This window comes from Thermothelomyces heterothallicus (genome assembly GCF_042370625.1).
Source record: "Thermothelomyces heterothallicus CBS 202.75 unplaced genomic scaffold P884_scaffold_13, whole genome shotgun sequence".
Classification (NCBI taxonomy): Eukaryota; Fungi; Ascomycota; class Sordariomycetes; order Sordariales; family Chaetomiaceae; genus Thermothelomyces; species Thermothelomyces heterothallicus.
Window position 1 is genome coordinate 207,711 of NW_027192574.1, and position 11,437 is coordinate 219,147.

At 55.7% G+C, this 11,437-nt stretch overlaps 3 protein-coding genes across 3 annotated transcripts in view; 2 read left to right on the forward strand and 1 right to left on the reverse strand.

Moving 5' to 3' along the window:
• Window positions 1-2,945: 2,945 nt before the first annotated feature.
• Window positions 2,946-4,910, forward strand: P884DRAFT_270206 (uncharacterized protein; the record flags this gene model as incomplete). Its single annotated transcript, XM_069442326.1, has 7 exons — window positions 2,946-3,002; window positions 3,125-3,131; window positions 3,291-3,377; window positions 3,453-3,523; window positions 3,760-4,183; window positions 4,574-4,729; window positions 4,786-4,910. The coding sequence occupies 7 exons, from the start codon at window positions 2,946-2,948 to the stop codon at window positions 4,908-4,910; spliced, it is 927 nt and encodes a 308-aa protein (XP_069297000.1).
• On the reverse strand, window positions 4,721-5,903 carry P884DRAFT_260306 (uncharacterized protein). Its single transcript, XM_069441432.1, has one exon. It carries the CDS (start codon window positions 5,761-5,763, stop codon window positions 4,879-4,881), a length of 885 nt encoding a protein of 294 aa, XP_069297001.1. The 5' UTR covers window positions 5,764-5,903; the 3' UTR covers window positions 4,721-4,878.
• Window positions 5,904-10,240: 4,337 nt separating this feature from the next.
• The window catches only part of P884DRAFT_244563 (uncharacterized protein), a gene marked incomplete at its 3' end in the record, with an annotated part of 3,148 nt that continues 1,951 nt past the window's right edge, over window positions 10,241-11,437 (forward strand). The window contains exon 1 of the mRNA XM_069440377.1: window positions 10,241-10,655. Coding sequence (XP_069297002.1) covers window positions 10,651-10,655 — 5 coding nt within the window. The 5' untranslated portion in view covers window positions 10,241-10,650. The remainder of the gene's footprint in view (window positions 10,656-11,437) is intronic.

The following is an 11,437-nucleotide window of genomic DNA, read 5'->3' on the forward strand; positions in this document are numbered from 1 at the left end:
CCCCCCAAAAAAAAAACAAAGGGCGCGCCCCTGATGATGTGCAGATTCGGGGGGAAAGAGTCGTGTACGCCATCTACGGAATATGCCGGGGGCAGTGTGTGCGTGTGTGTGTGTATACAAACATACACGCGGCACCGGATTGACGCCGGGGAAGGAGCGGGTCTCGAACCACTCTGCTCCCTTGGAGCGCTCTTCTCCATCTACGCCTCTCACTATTTTTCCCCCGCTCCCTGATGATTCTGCCCGGTGCGCCTCGGCGAAACTGCCTCGTCCTACGCGACCTTGCACATCAGGAATGCAGCATGCTCCATGCCTCGCGTCCCGAGTGGATCGGATTGGATTTGATGTTCATTTCGAGCTAGCAGAGCATGACGTGCATCATCCAGGCCCATCCGATCGGGCAGCTGCTCGGCGGCCACGATGGTTGTTTGGCTATGTTGACACTTTTGAAACCGCGGCTGCCGTGCCTCGTGCCCGACCGAGGCTCGTCTGGCGTCGTGCTACCTGGACGTCCAGCGTTGGCAGGTGTTAGGCCTTCAACATGTCAGAAGCTAGACTGCCCGAATGCGCGCCCCATGGTGTGCGTACACTGGACACGGCGGCCGCCGGGCCTTTTCCTTTGCTTCGCTGCCATTCCTGGCTTCCGCCGACGGGGTTTCGCTGCTATCGGAGGGCTGCCCGCTTTACGAATCGGATGCCGTCCCTCCCACCTCGTCGCTTGCTCCATTGCCCGCTCGGTACCGAAGCGTCCTGCCCCTTGATTGCCCTTCCGATGGTTCGCTCTGCCTCTGGGTCTCGACCGTTGGCGGGCCTCATCCGTTTGGACTCCTGCGGTTGGGAGAAAGCGCACCAGTTCCCCATCCCGCCACGACGCCTGTACGACAGGTCTGGTGCTTGGGGTTATGCAGAGGTCTTGGGGCTAGGCCTCCGAAGATCGAGACGGACTGTGTACGACTTGGTTTGAGGGAGACATCAAGCAGTGCCATTGCATCTTGTTCAACCCGGACCACGCGACAGCCGACGCGGTGCTGATGCCTACAGGCAGGCGAAGAACGCTGATCTAGTAGGCGAGCTGCCGCCGCCCATGAGGCAAAGCAACCTTTAGGACGAGCCCAGAGCCTCACTGGACCCCACGCCCCGTATCAGACCCAAGCCGTGTGCAGTGACGTCGGCGTCGGAAAGCGGACTCCAGGCCGCATGACCACTGCTGACAGCCTGATGGGCACCTTGTCCGAACGCTGGCTGACGCGGAACCCGCACCGTATGTGTCGGTCGTAGGACAGAAAAGATGCGTGCCTAGACCGGCGCAGTCGCAGGTTTCGTCATCTCCGCCTCCGATATATAGCATTGTCCTATACGTTCCGTTGAGCAGCTTCCGGCGCGTAGTGGCGAATATGCCCAAAGATCATCGCATGACTCTGGGCAGCCCTAGGAGCAAACCGCTAGCTAATCTCTCAACCCTGGAAGAAGAGTTTCTTGTTGATCTGCTTCAAAGTCGGACGGCGTCGTCGGCTGGAGGTCTTGTTTCCGGGGTCGCACATGAAACGCGCAGCGGTACCTTGTAATGTCTTTCCCGCTTCGGCAAAATGTTTGTTGTGCTCAGAAAGAACGGCTCGTGACAGCGATCAACCACAGAAGAAGCCAGGGCGTCCCTAATCGGGAGAGGTCAGTCGTCAAAATGGGGAAGTCACGTCAAACTGGGGGCTCGATCAGGGGTGGGCGATTGCCATTGACCAACATGGGCGAAGTCGGGCATACCTGAAGAGACCTCTTCTAGCAACGGGCCCATTGTTTTGACCGTTTGTCAGAACGGTCTTTAGACCTTTGCGCGTCCGTCCCCCCCCCCCCCCCCCCCCGCGGCAGTGGCTGTTCCCAGAGGGCCGGGTCCTGTGCATATGTTCATCTCCCTGATGAGCTCTCAGAGGAACTAGAGAACCGGCCGATCGCGGGGGATAGGAGAAGGACTCTGAGATGTGCGTAACACAAGTCTGCGGTCGGCGTAAACTCGGGTTATCTACCCTTTTCCAGGAACTCCCTCCCAATCCCCGAACCCCCTCTCCCCCTGTTCCCCCAGCGCTCATTTGGTGGGATGTTTACACCTGAAGCTCGAAAGTCGAGCCCTGGTGTCGATTTCGGGAATCTTGATCCTAGCGCCCAGGAGGACGCACCGCGAGAGAAAAGCCTGCACGGCCTCTCTCTCGGGAATACCGCAGTGGTTGTCTTTGTGTAACTGCCGTTACCCCCAAGTTGATTGGTTTACTGATCGGTACTGTCTTGTCCTCGGAACACAACCAAAGTTTGTGATGGCCGGAGGTGGGCAAAAAAAAAAAAAGGCTTTCGGTTTGTGAACAAAGGATCAAACAATGGGCTGAAACGACGGTTCCTGGGCAGAGATGAGCCCTTAGGTTTCTAGATTGACAAGTGCTGGAAGGCTATACGTCCCTGTGATTTGCTTGGCTCTGGTAACGCGTTTCGGCTCAGCTTGGGAGTTAAGGCAAGCACTGCGGGGAATGCAGTACATGTGAGCCATGCTCGATGTAAACGAGCTCGGTAGAATCTCTATGGGCGTTGGCTGACTGAGAATAACCAGGGCCCAATACTTGGCATTGCTCGGATGCTGAGCGCCGGGACGCGGTGCGTAGTGAAATCAGGCGATGCCGGGAAGCCACAGGGTTCGACGAATATATGCCAACGCGTGTCTTTCCGTCAACAACAACGGAGGAGCGGCTCCCTTGTCGGCATCGCGAGCACCTTCCAGAGAACCCAGCCCTCAGATGCTTGGAAGAGGCCGGGCGAGAGAATACATACTTTGTTCGAAGCCTTAACAAGCAAATCTAGTGTAGGGCACTGTTGCCGACGGTGCACGCCTTCCCTCCATCCTCCCTTCTTTTTCTTCTGCTTGAGTCACAAGCTCTGAAATCGAGCTTGTCAGTTTCATGGCTAACATGGGTTGCAGCCCGCCATTGTTGGGTTTAGTTGTGACCCTGTTTGGCGGCGTCCTGGTAAGGTAGATCGGTATCTGCAGCCTCGGACAAGTACCTGTTCGTACCCTTTTGTCTTGGGAGCGTCCTGAGGTTCCGAGCCAACCCTACGGATCCCGCTCCCCGCTCTTTAACTCTAGTAGGGAGATCGTATGTCCACATCACAAGCTGCTGCAGGAAGAAACCGGCGGAAACAAGGGTATCCAGTTCTTCATTCTGGTGTTGGGGTGGAGGGAAGGGTGGGGAGGACGGACATCAAACGCGAATTAAGGCCGGCCAGAACAGATGAGAAAACGACTCGTCGGGCAGCAAAGACGCACCTGAAGCCGCAACTCACAGTTCATCGGACAACGACGCAGTCGAGCTGCGGTGGCCCAGAGAAGCTACGCTTAGATGGTGAGCCGACGTAACGCCGACAGAAAGGCAACAAGGGCGGGGTGGGGGAGGCGGCCAACTGAGACCGGGCCACAGGATGGAGCAAAAAGGCTGCGAACATCCCGGCTCAGGCCGAGATATTGTATATGCCCGAGAAACGCCGGCGAGTGAGCGCTCAACTTGTCTGAGCAGACGGCCTCGCCGGTGTGGTAGTGCTCAGTTCCCGCACGTCTGCCTGCCACATTATGGAATGTGAGGGAGGTCGGGTGCGGAGCAACCTTGGTACAGTACAGTACGCATGAACAAGGCTTGCCAAGGCAGCCGGTCAGAGCAGCTCCGGCCTCTGGACATCAACGGGGCAGCTTAAGGCTTTCAATTGTCAGCGGTGACTACCCTAGCAAAGGGGGGAGAGGATGGGCAAGAGCGGGGAGTGATGAGGGCTCGAGCTGCAGCCGAAGAGCTCTGGCACGACGACCGCCAACCGAACCGCATAATCCCGCTCTTGACACCCTCTGTGCGCTGGCGTTGGCGCGTCATCCCACCAATTGTCTCCCCAGCGAGACACGCCGCCTGGGCGGCCGTCGCTGCTGACGTGGTGCCCAGTGTGATCCAAAAACAGGAAGGCTTTCCGTCCAAGATCGGCCTGATCCCCAGAGCTTCGTGGTTGAGGGTCTACGCGCTGTTATGCCTCTGGTGTGTTTGTGCTGGCCTGAAGACGAGTCACTGCAAAACGGTTTCAGTAAACCTGGCTCTTGAAGACGGGCCCGACGACCCGGGTAGACCTTTTGTGCCACGACCGCAGAAACAGAGAGTAGCGACACCACAAGGTAGATGGGCACAGGACGCGACTTGTGGACCGGAAACTCGGCTCAGTGCTCTCCATCTCGTGGCAGATCTTGGGATGCTCTGAAGTTGCACGGCTTGACTGCAATCGCACATTGACAATGGTAGGAGGTCGTTCTTGCATTCCGATTAACATTTGTGCGGAGCCTAGTATCCCTATTACGGAGATAGTAGGCGCTCCCGGCGCAGGCAGTACTCGCAGTAGGTCCTTTTAGATTCAGTTCTTGCCTGCGGCGCGTCGTCAATTGTTAGAGTGGGGTCCTGCTTGTAACTGATCGTTCCTGCTCTCAGCCAGGGTCCCTGGCGCACGCTAATACCTTCGGGAGTAATCCGTACGGATTAGTGGATTAGTGAATAACTAAAGTGGTTGAAAGTGGGGACTCCCGGCAGAGCTGGCCACTTTGCTGCACGCAAGACCGCTGGGCACATCGTGTCTCCACCCAGATCCGCGACTGCCTCTTACAGCTCCCTCCACCAACACCTGATGAGTGTGGAAAGTACGCGCAACGCGGAAGACGATTTCGGGACCGGTACGGAGTAGTTTAGGCGCCTGAGCCACTAAATTGCCACTGCCACTGGAAGCCAGCCCCGGTCCACCCGGGTCTTTTCGCCAAGTCGTGGAAACTGAACCTCATCCGAAACCCGCTCGAGCTGCAATCTGTTCCCCTCGTCCAAGCGGTTAGCCATAGCTCGATGCCCCAAACGTCGTGAATCGATCACTGGACGTAGGTCTTGTGTGCACCTTTTCCTGACCTAGGCGGCTACCGAACAACGAGATGCCGGGTGGAAGCCGTTGGGTCCAGGCAATGGCATGGTTCATGCAAGACAAGGTAACAGATTTCTGACGAGCCGACTGAAAAGAAGAGGTTGAAAGGTGGAACAAGGTTGCTCGATCCGAAATGGTCCCATAACTGCTTAGCCGACAACACTCAGGCAAACCCTTGCCTAAGCGGGAACTCTTAGGAAGAGGGGCGGGGCGAGATGAGGTGTCACCTGGCACAAGATCTGGGTACCGCAGCAGGACGTGGCTTAAGGACAAGGCAAGCTGTGCAGCGCACGCGCTTTGCCGTCGCCCGTGTCGCATCTCATCTGCTCCCCGCGCCCGCGGAAACGGTCCGGCAGCCGATGAAGGCTGGCCGACGGCATCCACGACGACAGATGGTGCGTGATACCATCTTCTTGCCGCAGAAACAGATAACGCAATCATCATTGTGGCGCACCTATGATTTGGGCCAGGCATGTTCCGCCGTCGGTATACAACCATTCTCGCTGGCAGAGGCATTCGAGGCGCCACCAGCCAAGGCTTGATCCGATTCGGCAGCCCGACGCCCAAGACGGGCCTGATCTTGCCAGGACCTGGCTTGTGTTTGTTCGGACCCGATGGCGGCCATGGAAGAAGGGTGTGTGGAAACGGGGGACTTCCATGATTGAGGTGCAAGGCAGTCGCGATAGTCCTCCTGGCGTCTCCGGGGATGTCCTCGTAACAACGGGGATGAAGGGCTGAGAATCCTGCCAACCTGCGGGGCCGATCTGGGGAGCCCAACCCCCCAAGATGTATCGCCATCTTTGTCGATTTCCTATGATGCCCGAAGCTGCCCAGCCAATCGTCTCGCAATTCAGCTGCGAAGCCGCGAAGCCACTCGACGTAACGGCCGAAAGAACATCGGATCTGAAACAACAGGGCTAGCTAATCTTCCCTCCGCCACGAAGATGCTCCGTTATTCCTGCTTTGACGTTGGATCGGTGGGTGGGCGGATGCGTCGATTCGAAGCAGACGGGAAGCTGCGCAAGCGATTGTTCTCTGAATCGCCCTCTCATACGCTCTACTCGGTATCTCAACGCTAGCAGCTCACCCCCCCATGTTTCAGGGCAGAGAAGTACCCGTCCAAGGCAGAGAAGGAAGAATCATCTGAGGTTTTTTTTGTCGAACCCCTTTCTCCTCAAGACAACAGCGTCAACAACAACCACCGCAACCATGAGGCGCGAATGTGGGACGAGGATGGTGGTTGCTCCCTGCCCGTGTCAGATGAGCCGACTGGGCCGTACCCCTTGCTTGGCTAGGGCCGGCTCGCTGCCGGAATCTAGCTCGTTCGATCATCTACTCGGGCAGACGCAACCCCACTCGCCACTCGTTGAGCTGTTCAGCTTTCCCGAGTTCCTAAACTGGACCGTGGAGCTATCAGAATGCTCAAGCACATGTCAGGAATGGTTAGCGTATTCTACTTTCCCAACTTAATTTTGCGTGTCGGGTGAAGAACCCGCTCTCTCAAGTTGGACAACCGCAGATGACTTTGCCTTTTGGTTCTGTCGGCTGTGGCCGAAAAGGTTATGCCTATAGGGCCGAAAGCTAAAGGAGACCGCAAGAGACCTTCCTCTCCGTGGTGTTCTTGGATGGACTGACTACAATACGGGTGGCCGAGGCGGCCATCTCCGTCTGGCGAGAGCCTTACCCCTTTGAACGAGGAGATATCGAGAATTATTGGCTCTTGCCTTTTCATTTCATACACCCCCCCCCCCCTCCCCGTCCCCCAAATGCAGCGTTCGGGAAACGATACCCCGTGATGGCAGGAAGGCATGTGCCCCTCCGATTGGAAGGGGAAGTGGCTCTCACCGAAGCTTGTCCCATGGCTGCAAGTAGCCGATTGTGCATTCATCTCATGGCTAGGGGCTGGGGGGAATTTCTTCTGCCGCCGAAACAATTGCTTGTTGCCTGCTTCGTTTCGAGGGTACTGACGGTGGGGTGGTTGCAGAGGGGCTAATGCATGGAAAGCGAGGAAGCCGGCCTAGCTTAACCGTGTTCTCGCTTTCCCTCGCTGGCAGCCACGTGCTATAGCCTTATATCACGCCGCCGTTCACGGAACCGGCAGCGTCAAGAGCCAGATTAAGCAAAAGCCGGAGAGGCCGCGGTTAAGCTCAGCTCAGCTTGTTGTTCAAGGACGAGTAGACGGACAGGCCGATGCCGTACGGCTCACCGAGATAAAATATGCGTCACTGGTCCAAAACAGGTACCCGTGTTGAGTGCCGGCGATTTGTTTGGCCAGGGTACTAGCCGGCGTGACGGCACGAATCAAGGGTCCGACAATTCGGCGGGTTCTTGCTTTGGCTGTCCGGTGCGGTCCTTTGACCGACCCTGAGTTAGTCAATGTGGACTTGCTGTCCACAAGCCTAACTAACAAGGGGCTGCCGATGGGCCTCGTCTTCTGGTACATGGGCGATTACGCAGGGAGAAGAGCAATCTAAGGCCATCATCCCCCGTTACCATACCGGTTGTATCAAAGCTCTAGCCCCGGTTCTGTCTACTTAAGAGACGAGGGGGACTCCAAGCTCACGTCTGCATTATCCGTTATCTGATTCCTGTCTCAAAACTCTGCGCAACCTCACCAGTCCCGGCACTAGACTTAAGAAGAAGACGCAGCAACCCTCTGTTAACCACACCTAGTCTCGCTAGAGCGCTTCAGATTTGCTCGTCGCTCACTCTCGCTTTCTGTTTGCAGGCGGCCTAGATAGGGGCCACGTCTCAAGGTCTTTGTACTACACCCTACGCTTGCCAGCCTCTCTGCGAGCAACATCTCCAGTCAGCCCTGCGCGATCTTGCTATAAGCTCCCGATCAGAAACTACAACGACAACGACGCCGTTATCGAGAGCAAATCTATCGTGAATCCTGTGCCCGGAATCAACACAGGACACTTGCATCGACAAGCGCGGGCTAGTCGTTCGTGCCATTACAAGCATCGGCACTTGAAACAACAAACGGGAGAAGCAACGACAAAATCTCCTGGCCACGAGATCACGGTTGAGATCCCATCCATCCCCGTGGCTTCCCCTATTGGGCCTGCCGATAGCTTGGATAGCTCGGGCTTTTTGTCCACGTACCAATTGGGCCATCTCGAGGTAAGCGGAGGCTCCAACTTGTTGTTCCTTTGCGTATACCTTGCGGCCTTTTACGGGTGGATATAGTCCCGGAGTTATGCGTCCCGTGGCGCGCCTTGTATTAAGAGAAACGCATCTCCAAGCTTCGAGATGCCGGGATCCTGCGACACAGCCGACGCCTATTGCAAATGACAACGGACCCCGATCTCACAGTGTGGAGGTGTGCATACACAGTTGGACAGCTTTCTAACCGAATTTTATGTTCGCCCGCGTCATCACGCAACAAGAAGTCAACTGTAAGTCGAAAAGGCGCGGATGGCGACGAGTGTGACGCACGGAGAGGGGAAAAAAAAAGGAGAAGGAAAAAGAGGCGCAAAGCTTGAGCACTCGTTCACGCAGGAACTGCTAATGGCTCGCCTCCGCTATCCATTGGTGGTTCAGTCAATAGTACCAAGGACGTCGAGAGTGCACGACATTTTCGATCCAGCTGGAAGAGTTTATCACTGCCGAGTCTGCCCAATAGTCCTTCCGCCCTTATTGCATCTACGAGGAGCTCCGTGGGCCGGTATTCAGCCAGCTTTGCTGACAAGAGATCTCGGATTTTACAGTCGAACAAAGACTCTGGCCCGTCGACGCTCAGGGTATTGCGAATTGTGCCCCTGGCATGACCGGGGTACCTTCTGAGGTCAGTCCGCCAATCCCGCTGCTGAGACACCTCCCCCCGGGTATGCACCCTTGGGAGATTTGGAAAGGAAAGGCAACGCGATTTTCTGGGCTCTATCCGTATTGGCCCCGCGTTCACGCGTCCCATTCCGGCGTCGCGTGATGTTCCTTGCGGTTTAGCTCTACTCTTCCCGCACCTGCAACATAAGGTCTCTCTCGATGCCGACGGGTGCAGAAGGGGCAGACTATTTACAAGACACCATGACTGACTTTCAGGAACGCTCGAGCTAACCACTGTCTCGAATTTTCTTCAGAGGCACCGCAAACGCTCTGGCTCCCAACAGGAGCAGAGGAACTGGCGTATGAATCAACTGCCCAAGGTACTACTCCCCTGATGTTACCCCTTGCTTTTGTGTCATCGCCGTCAAGATTTGGTGAAGACGACCGGAGACCTCCCCCGTTTGCTCCGGAAGACGCCAATTCGTTCGCAACAAGGAGACGTCGAGGTGCCGTTTTATCCCAGCACTCATTCGTAGCAACCAGGGTGGACAAACGAAGAACCACCCTTGCATCTTTTGTTGCCAGCTCTTGTGCAAGGTAAGTGAAAGCCTCGAGAGCCACAATGGCCAACCCCTCAAACAATTTCCTTTTTCTTTTTCCTTTTTTTCTTTAAAGAATTATTTTCATACCCTTTTTTGGCCCTCAAACACTCGAGATATAAATTTACCACCCAGAATCTGACCGTTTGGCGGCCGTTCTCAATCTTATTCCAGTCGACTGGCATCCGCCCATTCCAATTTGAGAGTTAGAGGGCCAGAGCCTTGCCTTCTTCTGCATGCAGCTGTTGGGCATAGTCTGACCGACGAGGGGTTTTCCTTCTCTGCCGGTCGCTTCACCCCGCCGAGTGCACGCAGAGAGAACCTGAAGGCCCTCACTCCCACGCTGCTTTGCCATTGTCTTGGCTCGGCAATGCCAGTTAAAGGGGCCTCGGCTGGCGTACCGTTGAAGCAACAACTTTCACGTTGGAAAACACGTACGTCCGCCATGGTTGCATCCCGAGTGTGAAGCGCGTCTGCAGAACCCCGCTGCTGTCGCTAGAATTGCTTGCTTCTGGCCGCGGACTCGCGGGGCAACCCAAGGTGGTATCTATGTACCCCTGCAGGTGCATCTGTACCTCGTTGTACCCGATGTCCATGCTTCGTCTGTCCATACACACCTACATCATGACATACACGCAGTACGTACATCCACGGGCTGATAGCCTCGATGGTATAGCGGCTGGTCGCGACTTTGGAGCTCAGAAACCAGTCTTCAGGGGTCTCCCGGGCGCCAGGGGTGAAGGGCATCATCAGACACGAGATGATTTCTCGGGGACTTATGTCAGATTTTGCTTCGTGTCTCAACTTATTTCCAGATGTCCTTATTCCCCTTTTCTTATTTTTCTTTCATTTTTTTTTGCTTTTCCCCTTTCGCCTCGGCCCCCCACCTCTGTTCTTTTTTCGCGCTATATTCCTCCCGCATCTCAGCTCCTATTCGGCCCCTCTGCCACGGAAAACCGGCCGCTGGTCTGCAGCCTGTTGCTAATTAAGCCACAGGTTTCATTTCACCACCGCCTGCGCTTGCCGGTCTCCTTCAGAGCGCAATCGGATATGCGCCTGGTTCAGTTCCATGCCGGTTGAAAAGGGCATTCCAGCGGCACCATTGGCCCCCTTGTGATATAACTAATTCTCTGCCTTGTCTCGACGCATCCGAGTCTTCCACATTTCTGTTGCTGAGCACGACCCGAAAGACGAGACGGACGAGCTGGGGAGATATGGCAAGACTGATCTAACAGGTGCGTTTCCACAGGATTACGTCGAGCCCTCGCCGCCCTCTGGCTCCGGGCTGGACTATCTCGATATACACGCTTCGTCTGACATGTGGTGCGTGAGGCTGCCTTCTCCTTTACGTCTTTTTTTTTCTTTTCCTTTCCTTTCTTTTTTTTTTCATTTATTTATTTGGTATTATTGTCAGTACCTTTTCTTTCCGCGATCTGCGTCTTTCAACCCGCCTCACCAAGAGAAGGAGCTCGGTGGCTCAAAGTTACTGGTCCTCCGTCCGTACCTATACCTCTACTTTCCCCCTCCATTAAGTGTTCTCAAGGGATTTCCCGCTCTCTCCTCCTTTTGTTGGTTACACCCTCATTCGCCAAGATTCGAGATCTTAGTGCAAGTGCCATCAGAAACCCTTGACACCCAACCTGACCACTGTTTGCCGGCCTCTCTGTTCTTTTTTGCAATTTGTTCTCAGCAGACAACTCCTACTGCATCTGACGAGACGTTACTATCTCCTCTTTGGTGGTGCGTAAGTGCAACACTGCCGTTGGCCTTCCACTTTTCTTGATCGCAGTGCGAGTAAAAGGACAAGGGTATTTCGCTCCGGAGCATGGTACAGTACGTGTTACCTGGATCGATCGCCGCAAGCCTTGCTCCCGCACCGTTGCCGCATGCGCCATGCTCGGTCTTCCGAATGCTGCTAAGACTGCTGCGGCACCCCTGCAAAACACTTGTGCACCGCACTGGTACCACGGGCTCCGTCCCGCCGCCAACACTCGGAGTTGCACAGGGCTAGACTGGGAACACGGCGTCCCTGGTGGCCTGGGGCGTGTGAAGAAAGGGAAAAAAAAGATCACACACACCCCACCTTCCTCTCTGCTCGCCCCCCC

Excerpts from the sequence above, each read along its gene's own strand:
- P884DRAFT_260306 (XM_069441432.1), bottom strand. The coding sequence starts at position 5,763 with ATGGCGATACATCTTGGGGGGTTGGGCTCCCCAGATCGGCCCCGCAGG.